Source organism: Sceloporus occidentalis, unplaced genomic scaffold (genome assembly GCF_023333645.1).
Source record: "Sceloporus occidentalis isolate IW3139 unplaced genomic scaffold, rSceOcc1.0.p SCAF_19, whole genome shotgun sequence".
Taxonomy (NCBI): domain Eukaryota; kingdom Metazoa; phylum Chordata; class Lepidosauria; order Squamata; family Phrynosomatidae; genus Sceloporus; species Sceloporus occidentalis.
In genome coordinates this window covers 2,433,182-2,450,597 of record NW_028316999.1, presented here as the reverse complement: position 1 = coordinate 2,450,597, position 17,416 = coordinate 2,433,182, and the positions used below count along the sequence as shown (strand labels likewise).

Here is a 17,416-nt window from a genome sequence, read left to right as displayed (position 1 = left end):
AAACAGGTTCCAAAAATGTAACATATTAAAGAACCAGTGTATGTATGAGAATGTCAGCCAGCACCTTGTGTCCTACCACTCCTTTCACTAAAGATACCACTAGAGATTCCGGTCGATGAGTGTGTGACCGGAGGTGAAGGCATTTTGTTATTGTTGACTAGGGAGGATTTCAGAGATTGTCTTGTGGACATTACTGCAGGACTTTGCCCATTTCAAATAAACGGACAGTATAGAGCTAAAAATCGGGCTAATCTCATTTAAAGGTGTTGTAAGGGGCCACGGTTAATAGTAGAACTCTGCTGTCAATGGTGGTGACTAATACATTGATAATGTCCACACAAATATTTTTGTTAGCCAAAGGCCCGCAATGCCTCGTCATGGAGGCAAACACTTCAGTGGTAGGCATGATTTACCCTATAGATAGAACTAAGTATTCATAACAGTTCATTGACAGTTAAAGGACATGATCATTAAAACAAAAGATGGTTGAGAAATTATTTAATTATCTGTATACAGTAACAAAAAAAAAAACACAACTAGCATCAATTCCCCTTAGAGCCTTATATAGGCCCGTACCCCATCCTTTTTAGCGACTTTGTTTATTCTTAGCCATTACACATCATAATTCGGGTTCTTGCGCAGAATTACAAAGCCCTCCAGGATGGGAGTCACTGGCAGATACTCTTCTGTAGCCAACTCCGCTCGCTCCCCATGAGCAAGTAAAACCGGAGTGGTGTGTGTCTGAAAACCAGTAATTGTCTTAGGCTTTCCAGCCTGACCAACGACATCCACAGCCTATAGAAGAATGAAACAATGTCAAGTTACACATATCAAATAAAACCTATAAAAACGCTGGAATGGGTTGCATAAAGCTTCCTTATGGGACACACCTGCCCAACTCGCACAGATACTGGTAGAGGTCGAAGCTCCTCGTCGAATGTGACCAACATACGGGGCTGCATTGCAGCTACTAAACCGTATAATACGTAATGTGACTTTCCAAGGACAACTGAAAAAGAAACAAGAACGCAAGTCTCAGAGCAGAAAAACAGAGGAGGGCCACATGAGGATGCATTAGTACTTACTGTTTCTGACATCCAAGAAAGATACAAGTACGGTCAACAATCCAGCCACCGCCACCTGACTCATCAGCTGCCGATCACTATGATATGGGCAAAGTGTGAGTGTGCCCTTGCCCAAATGAGTTAGACCCTAAGGGAATAAAACACAAGTCATTTACCTTAAAACTATTTGTCCGCTAAAGTACAGACAAGGAAACTTGCCAACTTCATTATGGACAAACCTCAGCAAGCTTCTGTAGTAAGGGCTGAACTGCCCTGCATAATACATTGTTCAAACAGTGAAATTCTGAAACTGCAACTCTCCTGCAAACTTATACTTTAATCAGTAGGCCCCCTAAAATGATATAGATGGGTTTAAAACACGGTCCTAATACCTTTTATGTGCCGTTTTGCAGTGTGATATCACAAAACTATGCATCTTCTCAAAGGTAAATTGTGTGATAAGCTGGCATTTAAAACATATTTTGATCTCCTCCCAATAGTGACTGCATGAGGAGGAGGGCAGAATGTTTGCGGACTGTCACAGAAACATCGGTTTATGTTATGGAATATGATTTACACAGAATAAAAAGGTGGTGCTATCTAGCACGAGGAATGGCAAACTAAACAGGCTTCTGATACTATAATTGTTATGACTGCATGCGGATTCATTCATTGGTTATTTGTTAAGACAGGACTGCTATGGCGCTTTCCCTTCAATCAGGATAGGTATCTTAAGAGGTTTACAACTGTGGCTTTTACCTGTGCCAGTCGCACCATAAACAGGTTGTTCGGGTCCTTGGCGTGATATTGTGCCAACTGTCTCAGCATGGCAGCCAGGCGTGCATTATTTGTGCCTAGAAGACAAGTCAGTTTGTGAGACAGAACGTGAAGAAAAGAAAAATCCTACAGAACTCTCAGCATTTTTCTACTAAAGCACAAGTGAGTCAGGAGGATTTTCAGCATTAAAAATATCTTACCACTGCCCACCATTCCCATGGCGAAAATTGAATTGTAGGAGACTTCAGGGTCTGCGTCATGGGAAAATTTGCTCAGTGTGTCCAGAATATTAAGTCTTGGATTTGAAACAGAGATAAGAGCCAGAGCCAGGGGGACTGCTCTGCGAAGTGTGGGTTCCCCATATCTCAACTGCAAAACAGAATTGTGTCACTAAGCAATATAAATAGCGGCAACTGCAAAAGGCCAAAACAGATAGTTTGATTGAGATTCAAGATGACATTACCAGGTGTCCAAAAGTGCGCAGTGCCATTTCTGAACCAATTTCTTCACCCATCGCAATAAGAGCTATTCCAAGTACTGCTACCCCCTGCAAGACAGACAGACGGTAATATAAAGTGTCATGTTTATAGGCGTTTGTAGCTTGCTGGTGGGAGCTTCACTTTTATTTTATTCTTCATAAAACGTTTAAAGTTTTCAGTGTTACGTAGGCAATAAAATCACAACTTGCCTGAACGGTGGCACTCATTGCAAGGCTTAAACGACTATAGGGGGCAAGATAACGGACCCATTTCAAGAACACCTAGACTTTCTCACCTGATGAGACCCCATATCAGCTGTGCTTTCTTTCTTTTCCTTCTTGTCTTTTTTCTCCTCTTCTTTCTCCTTTGAGTCATAGTGTTCACTACATATATGAAGAAGCTGCTGAACTTTCAGGACATTTCCAGATCCTAGTGTAGCAGGGATAATGAGTTTTAGAGCCACCAGCTCAAATTGAAGATAGCTTATCAGCCTCCCACATCTTCTGAGTAAACTTAGCACTTACCCGCATAGGCACAAATATCAACCAGTGTGTTTGCAAAGCTTCGGAATGGCTCAGGAACCACCTCTAACGCAGCCAGGATTGCCTCTATAGCTTCACCTTTCCCTGTAACAGAGAACACAAATAAGGAACGCAGCCCCAAACTATGAGCAATCCAGTTATTGGACTAAAATCCAACGCTCCTCACCCAAATGATTCAACCCCAAACCAAGGGGAAGCCAGCGAGCGAACGTGTCCTTCAGCTCCTGCTCAGATTTCTCCATAATAGTTTGCAAAATTGTAGAGGTTACATCCCCATTACAAGATCCAACAGCTATCATCCCACAGGCCAAAGCAGTTACCCCAACGACCTACACAAAAATAAAAATAAAAAAATGGTAAAAAGACATTTACTTAGCGCTGTAGCTTCTTCTAATTTAAGACGCATATTTACTTACTTCCATAGTGGATTTTGAATCACCCATCACTGGAAGCAGCAAGGTCAGGACATCCTCACGGTTGGAGCCAGCATATGCAAGACCTAACCTGCAAGGCAAGAACACAACAGAAAAGTCATTCTAAATGTAGTTCAGATGCATGGACAAACAGCTTCTTACATTAGCATACTAGCCTTCGCACATTTTACTAGTCACACTCACCCAAAAATAGATCCAATACGCATTGTATTGCTGTTGTGCAGAACATAATCAGAGAGAAGTGCCAGAGCAGGATCACACTCATTCCTCACTCCAGAGTTCACAATTCCACAGGCCAAGAGAGCTCCAGACTGAAGAAAGGTCAGAAAGGGATGTGTGAGAAGAAAGTTAAAACAAATAAAATAAAAAGGTACATTTCTGGTTAACACAAAAAGGCTAGTTGGCCAAATAATAAACCTAGGATGAGGACGATAATTTTCTAACTGTGTAGAATGTAGGACACAGGTTGAAGAACACGTTGCCAACATATATTTTCCTGGAGAACGTTAAGTATATCCGCTGTATATATAGCAGGGTCACCCCTTCATATTGCAGCATAAAGCTGGTGAAATGTGTCATCTCACATACAATTTATCACAGATCAAACCTGTCCGTTAACCACTGCATGCTCACATTACTTTAAACAAGATACAATTCATGCAATGACGCTGCATATATTCTTCTATTGAGTGTACACAGCTGTGTCAGTCTGCCATCCAATGTACAGCAGGTTCTGCATTTTAATTCCCAAATAAGTTACATGGAACACAATATATTACACTAAAGCAGTGGTTCTCAACCTTCCTAATGCCGCGACCCTTTAATAGAGTTCCTCATGTTGTGGTGACCCCCAACCATAAAATTATGTAATTATATATTGTGAAACGTGTTTTCTAATAGTCTTATGCGACCCCTGTGAAAGGGACTTCGACCCCCCCAAAGGGGTTGCGACCCGCTGCACTAAAGGCTTGGAATCCATAATCTAGATTTGCGTACGAGCAGAGTTAACTATAAATGCAGGAGAAAGGTCCAGTGACACACGAATAGAAGAAAATATGAAAAGGAGGCTTTCACTGAGATGTATTTATGCATTGTGTGATTATAACATGATGCTCACCTTAATGTAATCCTCAGAGGAGTACAAATATTTGTCTATCTGGGTGAGCCCACCATCCACATCCCACAGGAGAATCATTCCCAAAGAAGCAGCAGCACTGAGCATACCTACAAAAATTCATAGTCAGAAGAATTAGCCTTCATTCTGTCACTAAAAAAATTGGAAGGCGACGATGGCATTTGCCATTTTTTTTTATACAATAAATTAAATGTAATTTTACGTATTAATAAAAACCACAAACACAGCAAATCTTTGACATATCCAGACAGACATGTTCAAGGTAATTTTACAGGCGACACACAAGGCAATTTCTTTATCTTAAAAATTCTAAAATGTTGCAACAAAATAATGCTTAGAGAGATATTGACAATTTATTATGTTAGCATAGAAAAAAAAAAAAGAAAGCGTATAAATTATATATATATGTAATAAAAATACCTGTATATACACACAATAACTCTAACTTGGGCCCCTGATTATTAGTGTAATGTTCTAGCTCTGGCCATTGAGAGCATGTTTTTCATCCATATGAAAACTTGGTACACAAATTAACTATAACCGTAGAAAATGTTTCACTGCAAGATCCTATTGATGTTCCTTTATAAATCACATAACAGTAACATGAAGTATGGGCACTCCAAGTGTTTTACCATGATCCTTGTTCTTGTAAAGCCATTTATTTCCATCATCTGTCAGAAGCTTGTCTTGTCCGAAGGCAGCATTGACAAACCCATTCACAAACGAGGAGGCCAAATTCATGCGTGCCGAATCTACTTGTGACCCGCTGCCTCCAAATCCTTAAACGGAGAGAAACCAATATTAAAAACGGGGAAACAAATGCAGGCTCATTCTTGGTAAATAGACTAAACATTTTATAGGAGGTACATATTTGGTTCCAGAATGCTTCACTGTAAAGTCTAATTCTATATTATAGTAGAATAGTACGTTAATGAGGACTGTGTATTCAAGTATGTTCATGAATACTGTGTAGAGAGTGTGTAATGTGATTTCTGTGTACATTTGTTATTAGCAAGTCACCAAAATCAGGAATCTGCACTCACTCCCCACAGGAACTCAGGTGCTTAGCTGTGCCAGGAAGGGCCAGCTCCCCAGTAAATCAAAATAGAAAAAGGCTCCAGGCACTCAAGGGTTCCATCAGGCAGATTTATTGAAGGAGAAGGACAACAACGTTTCGACCTCACGATGAGGTCTTTATCAAGTTATTAGAACATTAATGTTAGTGTGCATATCCCTTGTATTTAGTGGATGTCTTTTAAAATACTTCAAATATTTAAGCATTTTTAATACGGTCATGTCATGTTTTCCCCCTCCACGTCTGTTTATCTTACTGTTATTCTCCAGGTGTGTCTTATAGATATCATCTGGGACCTTCGGCTCCATGATATCCAGCTATGGGCAACAAGAAGGGTATTAGTGTCACTAGTAAAGCACAATGTAGTCATCACAGTTAGATGGTAGACAGGTAATAAGATGATCTTGTTTAGGTGACGTACTTCTCGCGCAAGCGCCAGGAAATTGCTGTTAAGCTGAACATTAGACATTATTTCTGTTAAATCCTCATATTCTTCCACATCTTCGTTCAGGGCCAAGTAGACACCATGACGGCCTAGCATGAACGCCATCTGTTTCTGTATAATCCTGCAGAGAGAGCGTTTCATGTATTAACCAACAGAACAAATGTATGCACCCATTACCCAACAGCTGAGAGGTCTAATGACTTCCTGGCTCAGCTTTGTCTCCACAAACCAGAATTTCCCCTTATTAAACACAAGAATGATTAGTAAATGGCAACATATGCTAAACTTACACATCTTTGCAGGAGGTGAAGATGTCCTCCACAAGCTCCATGTCATTGAGAATCAGCGCAAGACGCAGAGCTTCTGGGTAACGGTTGAACTTACGAAAGATCGATAGCGCGCATCTCAAGAGGGCAGAGCTTTCAGGCTCAGGGACATAACTCACACAACTGGAAGAAGGCCATAAGCATCACATGAGTACACCAACCTCAATATACAGTGCTAGACATTGTATTGCACATCACATGGAGTACACCAACCTCAATATACAGTGCTAGACATTGTATTGCACATCACATGGAGTACACCAACCTCAATATACAGTGCTAGACATTGTATTGCACACAGAGCCAGACCCCTTGTTATGTTAAACTCCAAACTCCCTTGTTGTAGCCAATGGCCCCCTAATACTATATTTTGCCTTTGGAGTCTTAGGTCCCAATCCAATCTTTTAGATTTATCAATCAACATTACAACCAGTCCAGCAGTAAAAAGACCTTCCTCGGATTTATTTATCATTTATAACAACTCTGTCTCCTGTCACTTAACCACAAAAAGTGTGTGTACGTTCTATTTTGTTCCCTTTTCAGTGTATTATACTGGACCGCTTACTCAGATTAGGGTGAGATAAACAAAAAGACTTACCTGGTCAGGTAGAGACACACTTTAGCATATGCATTCTCATCAATGTCCTTCTCCAGCATGTCCATGCGCTCAATCTCCATCAGAAGATCACAGGCTTCATGCTCTGCATTGTGTGCCATGTTATAGGGGACAATTTCTTTCACCAAGGTGAGCAGGGATTCCCGCTGAGACTTGTCAGTTTCCTCTACCTCCTGCCACTCCTTGGCAACCTCCCCAGCCAGGTGTCTGGTGTAGAAGGAAAAGATTCAGGCAGGTATGAATGATCGAGGATTATTGCTGGTGCATGCACTGCTATATCTATAGTCCTGGAAAGATGTCCCTCAGATTTACTCATCTCAAAGCTCCTCTAAACTCACTTGGCCACTCAGTGATGTCCCTAAAGAACAAATTTGTTTGCTCCATCAGTTTCACGTGCCATAACTCTGCTGCCATTCGTAGGCACCGCTACTGCCAACACCACGAACACCAACAACTTTCACCTTTAACTTTAACCACCATGTCGGCACAAACCCATAGACTACTTTCAGCCAAAATGAGGTGCATGTGCACACACACCATTTAGAAGTTAACAGATTACTTAAAATTACAAGTTGATTAGCATTATTATTGTGTATGTTATTGTTGCATTCAGGCCCAGACTGGGACAAAAAATAGGCCTGGGCATTTAAACCTGAGCAGCCCATTTTTATTTATTTAGTTATTGTTAAAGCCCACCCTTTATGTACCATCTTTGCATTTACTCACTCATTCACACAAATCATTAACACATTCATTAATGCAGTCTCACAAATCATTCAAGCAATTCATCCACACATGAATTCATTGTCATACGCATTCACACAATTCATTCATTCATTCTCATACGCATTCACACTACCCCTCTCCCCATCTTATCTGCCCCTTCTCACTATGTTCCCCCTTTTCACTATGTACCCCCTTCCCCACTTCTCAATATGTACCCCTCTCACTATCTATCCCCTCTCCCCATTTCTCACTATCTAACTGCCCCTTCTCACTGCACCCCCCTCCCTCACCCTACTTACCTTGTTGCCGGAGCAGGCAGCAACTGCGACCGGGCCCGCGGCAGGGCCGGATTGACTTAGGGACTGATGGAGCTGCAGCTCCAGGCCCCTACCTTACAATAGGCCCAGTCAGGACCGGACTGACTGGGCCTATGCGGCCGCATTAACGCAGGGCATAAGGGGGCACCTGCCCCTTAAGCCCGCCGCAGCTGCGACCGGGTCCGCCAATCTAAGGGGCAGGGAATCCCCCACCAGGGCCGGCCTTAGGGGTCTGCGGCCACACAGGGCTTAAATTAAAACATCGGGGGGGTTTTTTTTTTTACTTTATTTAACATCCTCCATGTTAAATAAAGTTAACAAAAACTTTATTTAACATGGAGGATGTTAAATAAAGTATCCTATGGATACTTTAAATAGGAATAAATACTGTCCTCAAATTTTTGTTTTCCAAAAAAAAAAAAGTTTGTATGCTGTGTTTTTGGTATAATATAGAGATTTATGGTACACAAAACATACACAAAGACTTTTTGATGCAGCGCTACACACGCACATCCTTACCTGACATATTCATGACCCCATGATGCCAGTTCCTCTTGTGAGCCCAGAAGTCTATACTTCAGACACTCCCTCTCGCCGCTCATAGTCATGGCTAGGACGGAAATTATATCTGCAGCAAAACGCTGAGAAGAAAAGGACAGGCTTAAGGATTTATATGCCAACGTAATTGAGCAAAATGACAAACTAAGTGGGGACAGTGGGGTTTTGCCCCCCCCCCCCATCAACAGTTATGCTTTTTGACCATTACACTTTTGGCCAAGGCTGTGTTTTAGCTTAAACTACTAAGCACTGTATATGTGCATTTTAGGACCTCTGTAGGGAGATTTAAGGACACATGTTGGGTAACAGGCAACATTGTCCCTGCATCCAAAAGCCACAGAAGCAGTAGGCTCCCCAAAACAGAGGCTGTACGAAGAGTTCATAACAAAAAGTTGACAAGTATCCACAAGAACAACATGTATGGTCAATTAAATTTGGATTTACCAATAAATCATGTCTTAACGCACAGGTATGTCACCTGGTTGCGTTTTCTTTATTTTGAAAGGGAGGTCTATCATAGGTCCTTCACCGCTGTACACCCGCTGTATCTGAGCTGCCCCTGCCTGCAACCTTCAGCACTTACTTTATTCTCTCCGGATTCCATGTTCTCATAGATTTCCTTTAGCTTTCCATAATGTGGCCTGAGGAACTTAAGGGGTTTTGGAACAGATGTCATGGAGGTGGTGGAGGACCGGATTTGCCTGCGCAGTTCTTCCAGGGCAGGTCTGTACAAGGAACTGTCCTTTTCCTGAGTAGATTGGCATCACGGGGAGAAAAATGAGACAGTATGTGAACAGAAAGACACAAATGTGGATAAAGCTTAGAATTCTTCCCCCATTAAAGGGACACTCCAGCCATTATATGCACGTTAAAGCGTTTGATAGCCGTGTGGTCCCTTTACACTTTCATGGTGTCCTCCTTGCATCTGCCCCTTTCCCAACCCCACAGCTATTTTCCATGTACAAGATGCGTTCGGCCGCGTACTTCAATATTTGCTTTTTGTAGGGCTGTCAGGAACACGAAACCGTTGAGTACACGAGGGAAATAAACGCTAGGGGTATTTCTATCACAATACTAATAATCATGCTCACCCCCAATCGTTCCACCAACATTTCAAGCTCATCTTGTAATTGCTTGTCTTCTTCCGACTGGAAACAAGGGAAGGTGCATGAATAATACAGTAATCAACAAATCCGACAGTGTCTAATTTACACACACCTCTTGTACAAACCGCAGAGGAGAGAACAGAAGCATCACACGGTGAAATTATTTAAGAAACCCTCAGCCTTAGTAGCAGCTCACATAGAATATGCCGGTTGACACTGAAGGGTTTTATGTTACTCCCTTCGAGACGTCTCCGAACAACAGTAGAGCATTAGAGTATTTGGCGGTGCCATATAAGTCAATAAACATAACGGAAACGTCAAGGTCTTTTACTAGATTCACCTGGGCGATGCCAGGCTACTACTTACAGCGTTTTGTAAAGAGACATAATAGTGAAGGAGAAAGAACACCCGTGGTAAATATACGGACATATAAAGTCTGGAAAATACAGGGAACATCATTACCGCAGAGCCAGCAGCAGGAGCAATTGAACACACGGCAAAAGAAGATCAGGCGTTTTTTGTAGAATTCATGAGTTATCAGTCTAAGACATATAGCAATACCCTCATAAACGATACATAAAATACATAGAACGCACCCTGCAAGCCACTCGTCACACAGAAACATAGTATTTGACAGATCCATGCAGCCCATTTGCCTTAATCAATCTCTGTCTTGATCGCACCTAGGGACTGGCCAAAGAACAATTGGGTAACTAATATAACAGACCGGGGAGGAGCTGGTGATATAGCGTCCTCCGTAGAAGACTTTTAAACAAATTAGTCTTTGGGGCTGGATGCCAGAATAGTTGAATGGATAAGCCAATAATGGAGTGATAGTAGGCAAGTATTGGGACACGTGCTTTTTAATATATTATATCACTGAATTTCTTAGACGTAACTTAAGGAAGTTCTACTTTACTCAGAGGGTAGTAGATAAATAGGACAGTCACCCAGAAGAAGTGGTGGAGGGAATTTAAACAAGCATGGGATAGACATGGATGGGCTAAACCCCTACATCATGAAAAATGGGCCCAATGGTTGTTATCTGCCTTCAAATTGTATGTTTTGTGTTAGTGTAGTAAAGGTGATACCGGTAAGTAGTTTCCTGGGCATTACTGACAGTTTTACTTATTCGCAGTGGGCACAGCCCAGGTGGCATTTAAGGGGGGGGGGTTACAGATAAAACGCTGGCTTTATTCTGCAATGTCTTTGTTTTCATGCATAAACACGCGATGTGACAGGTACAGTGCGACCTCTCATCCATTCCATAAGGACCTAAACAGAGATCCAATAGGATACACGGTGATACGCCTCTGTCCTTACCCCCACAACACTCACACTACCTGCTCTGATCTTCACGGCCTCAGGGGCCTGCTGTGACAAGCAATGCCGATACCATTATAATACAAACCCGGATCGGGCCGCAGGGAAACGATCGCACGGTAATGATGCATAAAGCCCGTTATCCCCTTCAGTACGGGCCTACAAGGGTTAAAACAAAAACAGAACATTCTTCTTCCCTCCGTGAATCTAGACTTGCAGTGCTGATAGACAGTCTTGCGTGTTCTCTACCTTCCCCGGTGACAGCCATCCCCGACACAGGCCTGCGACCCACCGGCCCCAGTGACTCAGCTATCCCGGTCTAGGCCTGCTTTCTGTAGTCACGGGTGACTCAGCTTTCGGCCAATCATAATCCGCCCTTACCAGCTCCTGCTCTTCCTTCTTATCCTTGTCTTTATCCTTTGTGGAATCGCGGGGTTCTCCGCTCCCTTCTTTCCCCTTCCCGGCTTGTGGGGTCTGCTGGCTCCGGCTCTGTTCCTCCATTTCTCCAGATCACACTCTCTTTACCAAGGCTACCCGCTCGACCAATTCGCGCACACGCCGGGTTTACGTAATCCAACGTCAGACGTAAAGCGACTCATTGTTTTTTTTTACCAGGAAGAATCCAGTTGGAGAATGCATCACGTGATCGAAGCTTCCGACGAAACATCTTGGTCCGCCTCATACAGTAGCCATATTGGTACTCCTGCCTTTCGCTCTGTCATCCTTGAGATTCATTTCGGCATAATACTGTCCGCGCGAACATTGTCACGTGGACTATATGATATTCATTTAATGAATGCTTCATACGGCTGTCCAATAATGTATATCAAGTATTCATATTACAAACAAAATGGCACCGATTACATTGAAAAATGACAAGGATTTATTGGTTTAGGAACAAAAACCACGGGGCACATAACATTAAATTATGATAAATCTATAAATTTGTGTTTTTTGGGGGGAAAACATTGACCAAATTATACCTTTAATGGGGTTGCATTAGGGAAATCAATAACCCGGTCACACCCATGTACACGTCCCAGTGAAAAAAGGTGGGAAAATGCCCCTTAGTTCCTGTATTCGCAGGGGTTTTTATACCCTAAAGACCGGAGTATTTTTGTCATGTGTTAAGCCGTGATTCCCATTTTCAATGTTTAATGTATCCTCCAGAAACAAATTCAGACTTCTACTGTGCAATGACCCAATTTATGCTCGTCAAGATTCCCTGATTAGGCTAATACCCCACCTACATAGCTGGTTTTCATTTTCTAGTCGGTCACGTCCATCCCTTATATATTTCCCTATTTTATTTTATTATTTTTGTTACTACTACTTTAGGTTTAAGGGGAAGGGATTTTTTGTTAAATACTTTTTACTCATAGTGGCAGGCCTAAAGGATATTAACCCCTTAATGACAAAGCCTGTACATGTACTGGCTCAAAATGCATTGTTTTCAATGGGTTTAGGGACCGCCCATTGTCCTTAAGGGGTTAAGTAGATTTGTGCATTCAGATTCTTACAAATTTTAGAACATTTTGCCAATTTCATTAATCCGTACGAATGTCTGAAAACAAGTATGGACCCCCAATAAAACAAACAAAAACAAAGCAGAGAGCTCCAAATTACTGTTTGTATTTTGTTTGTTTTTTTCACTCTCACACTTTGTCTCTCAATGCCTTCCTACCTTAGCCAGCTGTTTCCATGGCCCCATCTACTTTTTTCTATCTTCTAGTCTTGTCCATTTTTATTCTTCTGCGTTCTGTATTTTTCTTCTGTCTTCGTTATTGGTTTTCCCCGATATCTGCTCTGTTACCCTGGCCCCCCTGGAAGTGCTTACACAAAAGGTCGGAGTGTGCCATGGGTCCGTCCTTTTGCAAAAGTTCTTCAAGAGGCTAGATTAATGCCCTCAGAATTTCATCCAAACTGACCCGTCAGGAAACAGAATTCATTTTCTGAAAATGAATGGACCATTTGGATCATTTGCAAAAGTCTAATATTGAGGCACTTTTCTTTAAAAAAAAATGGGTTTTGGTTTTTTTTTTGCACTGTTCCCAATGCTGTCAAGTTATTTATTTATTTTTTCAATTTATTTTTGGAAGAGAGAAAAACATTTTTCTCCATCTACTCCTTCTGATTTCTCCTGTGCTGATCACAATGAAACAATCAGACCCTCTTGGATCTCCTCTTCTCCCAGGATGCACATCCATAGGGGAGTAAATAAGAATAATAAAGATGTGGAATTCACAAGCTACACACGTTGTGCTATCAAATTGAATTGCTGTATATAAAGATGCTTATAGAGAGATAAAAAGTTAATAAGGACAGAATCCAGATTTTGAAGTAAGGAAAGAGGCAGAATTGGGAATCACTTCAATCTAGGATTCTTCAGGATCAACAACTCGATGGACATATGTCATGTTTTCATCCTAAATTGTTTATTGTCTATACATTTTCGCGTGTTACTGAAATTATCCACTCAAGAGCATCTCAAGTTTCGGTCACTTGTGGCATTACGGAGGAAAAATCTCCATTGACGTATTAATATGATCCTGCCCACAATGGCAGTTCAGACCCAAAATGCAGGGGACATTTTCTCTACATGAGGGACCCAGCAACCCCAGACATACATTTTGACCTTCATGGGCCTTGTCATTGGGATGAGGTAAGTTCTGAAATATACGTCTGGGCTTGTCGGTTGAGGGCATTTTAGTTTTAGACTGCCCTTGGAGGATTAGACTGATATATCGATGATATTTTTTTGTAATAGCACAAGTAAGCTAAAACGTCAGACGCTCGCAAGTGGGGAGGCACTGTAGGCCAGGCTATTAAGTTGCTGGCCATTCTCGGTTGAGCTCTTCTTATATTTCTTTGTATGTAGTCAAGGAATCAGTGTTAGCTTCTTGTTTTGTTGTATTAGTTTAGTGGGCAATCTAGTAGGGGATAAAACACATTTTGCCAATATATAGAGGGCACATTTAAACATATGGAATTGTCAAGTGAGAGCTTGGCATCTTTGGGTGCAAAAGTATAATACGCTGTATCTGGCCTTAATGTTGTCTGCCTTCCCCTGCTTTGATATTCTAAGAATTATTTAAATACACTGGTCACATGTATTATGTATACTTCTATGTTAACAGTTGTACTTATAATAAATTGTAGTTATGGTATAATAGAGGAGAGACACAATTATTGTGGTCAATAATAAAGCATGGTGTTCATGCAGATGTTGGTGATCAGGGAACAATGATTACGAATACATAAGGAAAGGAGGTTCCTGCCCAAAGAGCTTACAGTCTTACTGAAGGTTTCCATATCTAAATGTCCATGCGATTCTAGATTTTTATACCTAAAACATTAATAATTGCTGGTACATGTTAAATAAGGTATGAGTACATGCTTTGGTTATTGTAATATTAAATATTGACCCTAGATGACACTGTTGAGTTGGTTTCTGTTGTACTTACAGTTGGTGTTACTAACCTATTTGATGTGTCTCACCCCCCCCCTCCTAAACCATAGTGCTTACTTGGCGAGGGTGACCAGATCACTCCTTTATCCATAAATTAAAAAAGTATATGTGTGCCTCCTGTACAGGTCCCATGTTGCCTATGCTTCTGAGGAGCATATGGTTATTTCCAGAAAAACTTGGGCAATGCTACTCCAAATAACTTGCTAATAAATGGTAATCACATGTATTTCAACATATTTGTGTAAATACACATATATATATGCACAAACTTGCCATAAACATGTTTTGTTGTTAATCTTTAGGTGTTGTTTACATCCGAGAAACTTATGAAGTATTTACCTGTTGCAGTATATGTAGTGATCTCCTTAAGGTTGATGGGTCCAGATGATGCACACCTTCAGCTCCAGTGGTAGGTCCACCCATGCCCACAACAGTTGATCTTTCCCTCTGTCTGTTATAACATTGTGCCTTATTAATGGTTCCAGAAACGGCTTTAGATTGCTTGAGAGTCTCATTTAGGTTAAAGTGCAGTCTCACAGATTCAGCTCCATGGTAAGCAGTATAGCCATGAAAAATGAGATGGGACTCGCCAAACTTAGGGTAATTTGGCATAGTTTGATATTGTGTTTACACTGGACAATTGGTTTTGACATGCAATACGGACATGGTGTGCACCTCAGCACATTTATTTTTACGCTGCACATTTGTACTGGATTAAATTTAGCTGTTAATGTTGTGCATCAAATATTTTTGTCTTGTATATGGCTGAAAAACCTTGCAAATAAAGTTTGATTATCTGTGGTCCTTGCCTTCTTGTGGACTTGTACGAAAACCTTGAGAACAATGACGGTTTCAAACTCACAACAGCATTTCTATCAGATGGGGTATAGAGAGATTTATCATCCCCTTTGTGCTATCCATTTATTATTATTATTTATTGTTTTATATAGCGCTATCAAATTTTGTAGCGCTGTACAATGGGTGGACAGGACGTAACAAGTAGTATGTAACATGTTTTTCCCCTGCTCTTCCCACCCCATTAGGGTTAATGCACAAGCTAGGGTTGCTATATCGGCCATTCTTCCTAGCACATGTTTACATTTTCTATGTTTCCGGCCAGAGCATGTAAAGTATTACCCAGTATGTGGAATGTATAATAACTGAGTAACTGGCTCGCTTTGTGTCTGAGCTGTTGTCATTCCTAGATGCTTCAGTATTACAATAATAGCACTAATTAATTAATCAGGGCAGAAATTTCACAAACTGACTTGTGGGAAAGGTGGCATCGTATGACATTGCCACGTTTAAAGCCACTAAGCTCTTTATTACGACCCATTCGACTGCCATTGTTTGTCTATGGCTGCCTTGATTTATTTTATACACCTGTTAGCAATAGTTGTTTTGAAAAACCTAAAGTCAATCATTAGGAAGGGTGTCCAAATACTTTTGGTCATAAGGTGAAAATGCATATCACATCTCGCCAGTGCTACCCAGCCCTAAGTATAATATATGCACTGATATATTCCACTTGAATTCTTGGCTTCACTTGAAGACTGTCTTGCATTGAGGAGAATTCATCATAACTATCCAATTTTAAAAAAGCCAGTCTAACAACCCAGAGCGTTAATTTTCAACTTGTTTTAACCACTATTGTTATTTAGCCGCTTTCCTTATTGAGGTAAAACTATAGCAAAACATATAGCTTATTTTTGAAAGCTGATCTTATTGCCACGATAGCAAGATTACCCAATATGCATTTGATTGGTTGCTATGGCATATCCCTCAGCATTTTAGGTGTCTAAATCAGGACACCTTTGTTTGTTGAGGGGTATAGCTGGAGGCAGAAAGGGGACGCATCACCCATCCTCATAACCCAAAGAGCCATCTTGTGGTGCTCAGCCACATATTGTCACACTGTGGCCTCGTGGGAGCTGTGTTGGAGGTCTGTGATTTTACAGCTACCTGGCAGGGTCAGTAAAGATTATAGGATTTCTGTAAATCACTCATGATCCCCACTCCCCCACTTTTGCTCTTTGGCAAACTGTCCCATGGAAAATGAGACGCTATTGCATTAGAATCGCTTTCTATACGTATACATTGTTAATAGATCACTCTGGATGTGGTTTAGTTTGTACTGCTTCGCCCTAGCATTGTTTGGATTTGGCTTTACTTTCTTGTCTTATCTGTTTCTTTTAATTTGACTTGTGTTTATTAATTTCTCAAACAACTACAACAGCTGACTCAGGAGTGAACACTTTCAGATGGAGGCTTAAACTTGCAAACAAATGAAGAAACACATGAAGCAAGCACTTGGGCAACACAATCCTGGAGGCAATAAAATTTTAGTGGAGGTTATAAATTAACTACTGCAGCTGCAGAGCTCTACACTAAACGTGAGTGCATACTCATTACAGGTCATACACAAAATGTGTTAGGTGTGGAGTTAGGATGCTGCTGTAGTTGATCAGTAACCTTCAATAATCTTTTATTGTTCTGGGATCTTGTTACCATGGTGCTTTCTTAATGTAAATTACACTTCTGTCTGTTTTTTTATAGCCCTCGTTTCCTCTTCTGGCTCTTGCTGTGTATGTATGTTCTGTACTGTATGTGCTGTCACTAGCTGCTTTAGCTTTGTGTCTACACTAGCTGCTTTAGCTTTGTGTCTACACTAGCTGCTTTAGCTTTGTGTCTAATAAACCCCTTTGCAATGAATGATGTACCAGGTACATCATGAGGAAATGACCCATGAGGACCAATTGCTAGGATCATGGCGATCGCTGGGGCAATGCTGATGCTGTCTGCCCCAAAGGCCAGGCAGATTAGTGAGCATAAAATGGATCCCCCTCCAGCCTTTGATCGAACCTACGATTGAGGATCGATTGAGCCTCCATGACATCGATCATGGAGGCTCAACCTCCATAGTGTCCCAGCTGCCACAGGCAATTTCAGGTACAAAGTCCTGAGTTTCTTCGGTTCCACACGAGGCACATCCTGACCCTTCCCTGCTGCACAATTGCTCTATAA

General features: G+C 41.3%; 1 protein-coding gene across 1 annotated transcript; it reads right to left on the bottom strand.

Annotated features, from left to right (window-relative positions):
* Window positions 1–612: 612 nt before the first annotated feature.
* On the bottom strand, window positions 613–11,424 carry LOC149302308 (26S proteasome non-ATPase regulatory subunit 2-like). The gene is made up of 21 exons (XM_089482501.1): window positions 11,305–11,424; window positions 9,586–9,642; window positions 9,078–9,242; window positions 8,456–8,577; window positions 6,876–7,100; window positions 6,242–6,400; window positions 5,928–6,072; window positions 5,763–5,823; window positions 5,064–5,210; window positions 4,414–4,520; window positions 3,480–3,607; window positions 3,279–3,366; window positions 3,029–3,191; window positions 2,845–2,946; window positions 2,616–2,749; window positions 2,305–2,388; window positions 2,042–2,210; window positions 1,824–1,918; window positions 1,086–1,212; window positions 891–1,009; window positions 613–795 (listed from the first exon to the last, which is right to left on the bottom strand). The coding sequence occupies exons 1-21, from the start codon at window positions 11,422–11,424 to the stop codon at window positions 613–615; spliced, it is 2,700 nt and encodes an 899-aa protein (XP_089338627.1).
* Window positions 11,425–17,416: the final 5,992 nt, after the last annotated feature.

Coding starts and splice junctions, on each gene's coding strand:
- LOC149302308 (XM_089482501.1), bottom strand. CDS start 11,424: ATGGAGGAACAGAGCCGGAGCCAGCAGACCCCACAAGCCGGGAAGGGG. Junction 7,101..8,455: donor TGGGGTCATGAATATGTCAG/GTAAGGATGTGC, acceptor CTTCTACACCAG/ACACCTGGCTGGGGAGGTTG. Junction 2,947..3,028: donor TTTGGGGTTGAATCATTTGG/GTGAGGAGCGTT, acceptor TCTCTGTTACAG/GGAAAGGTGAAGCTATAGAG.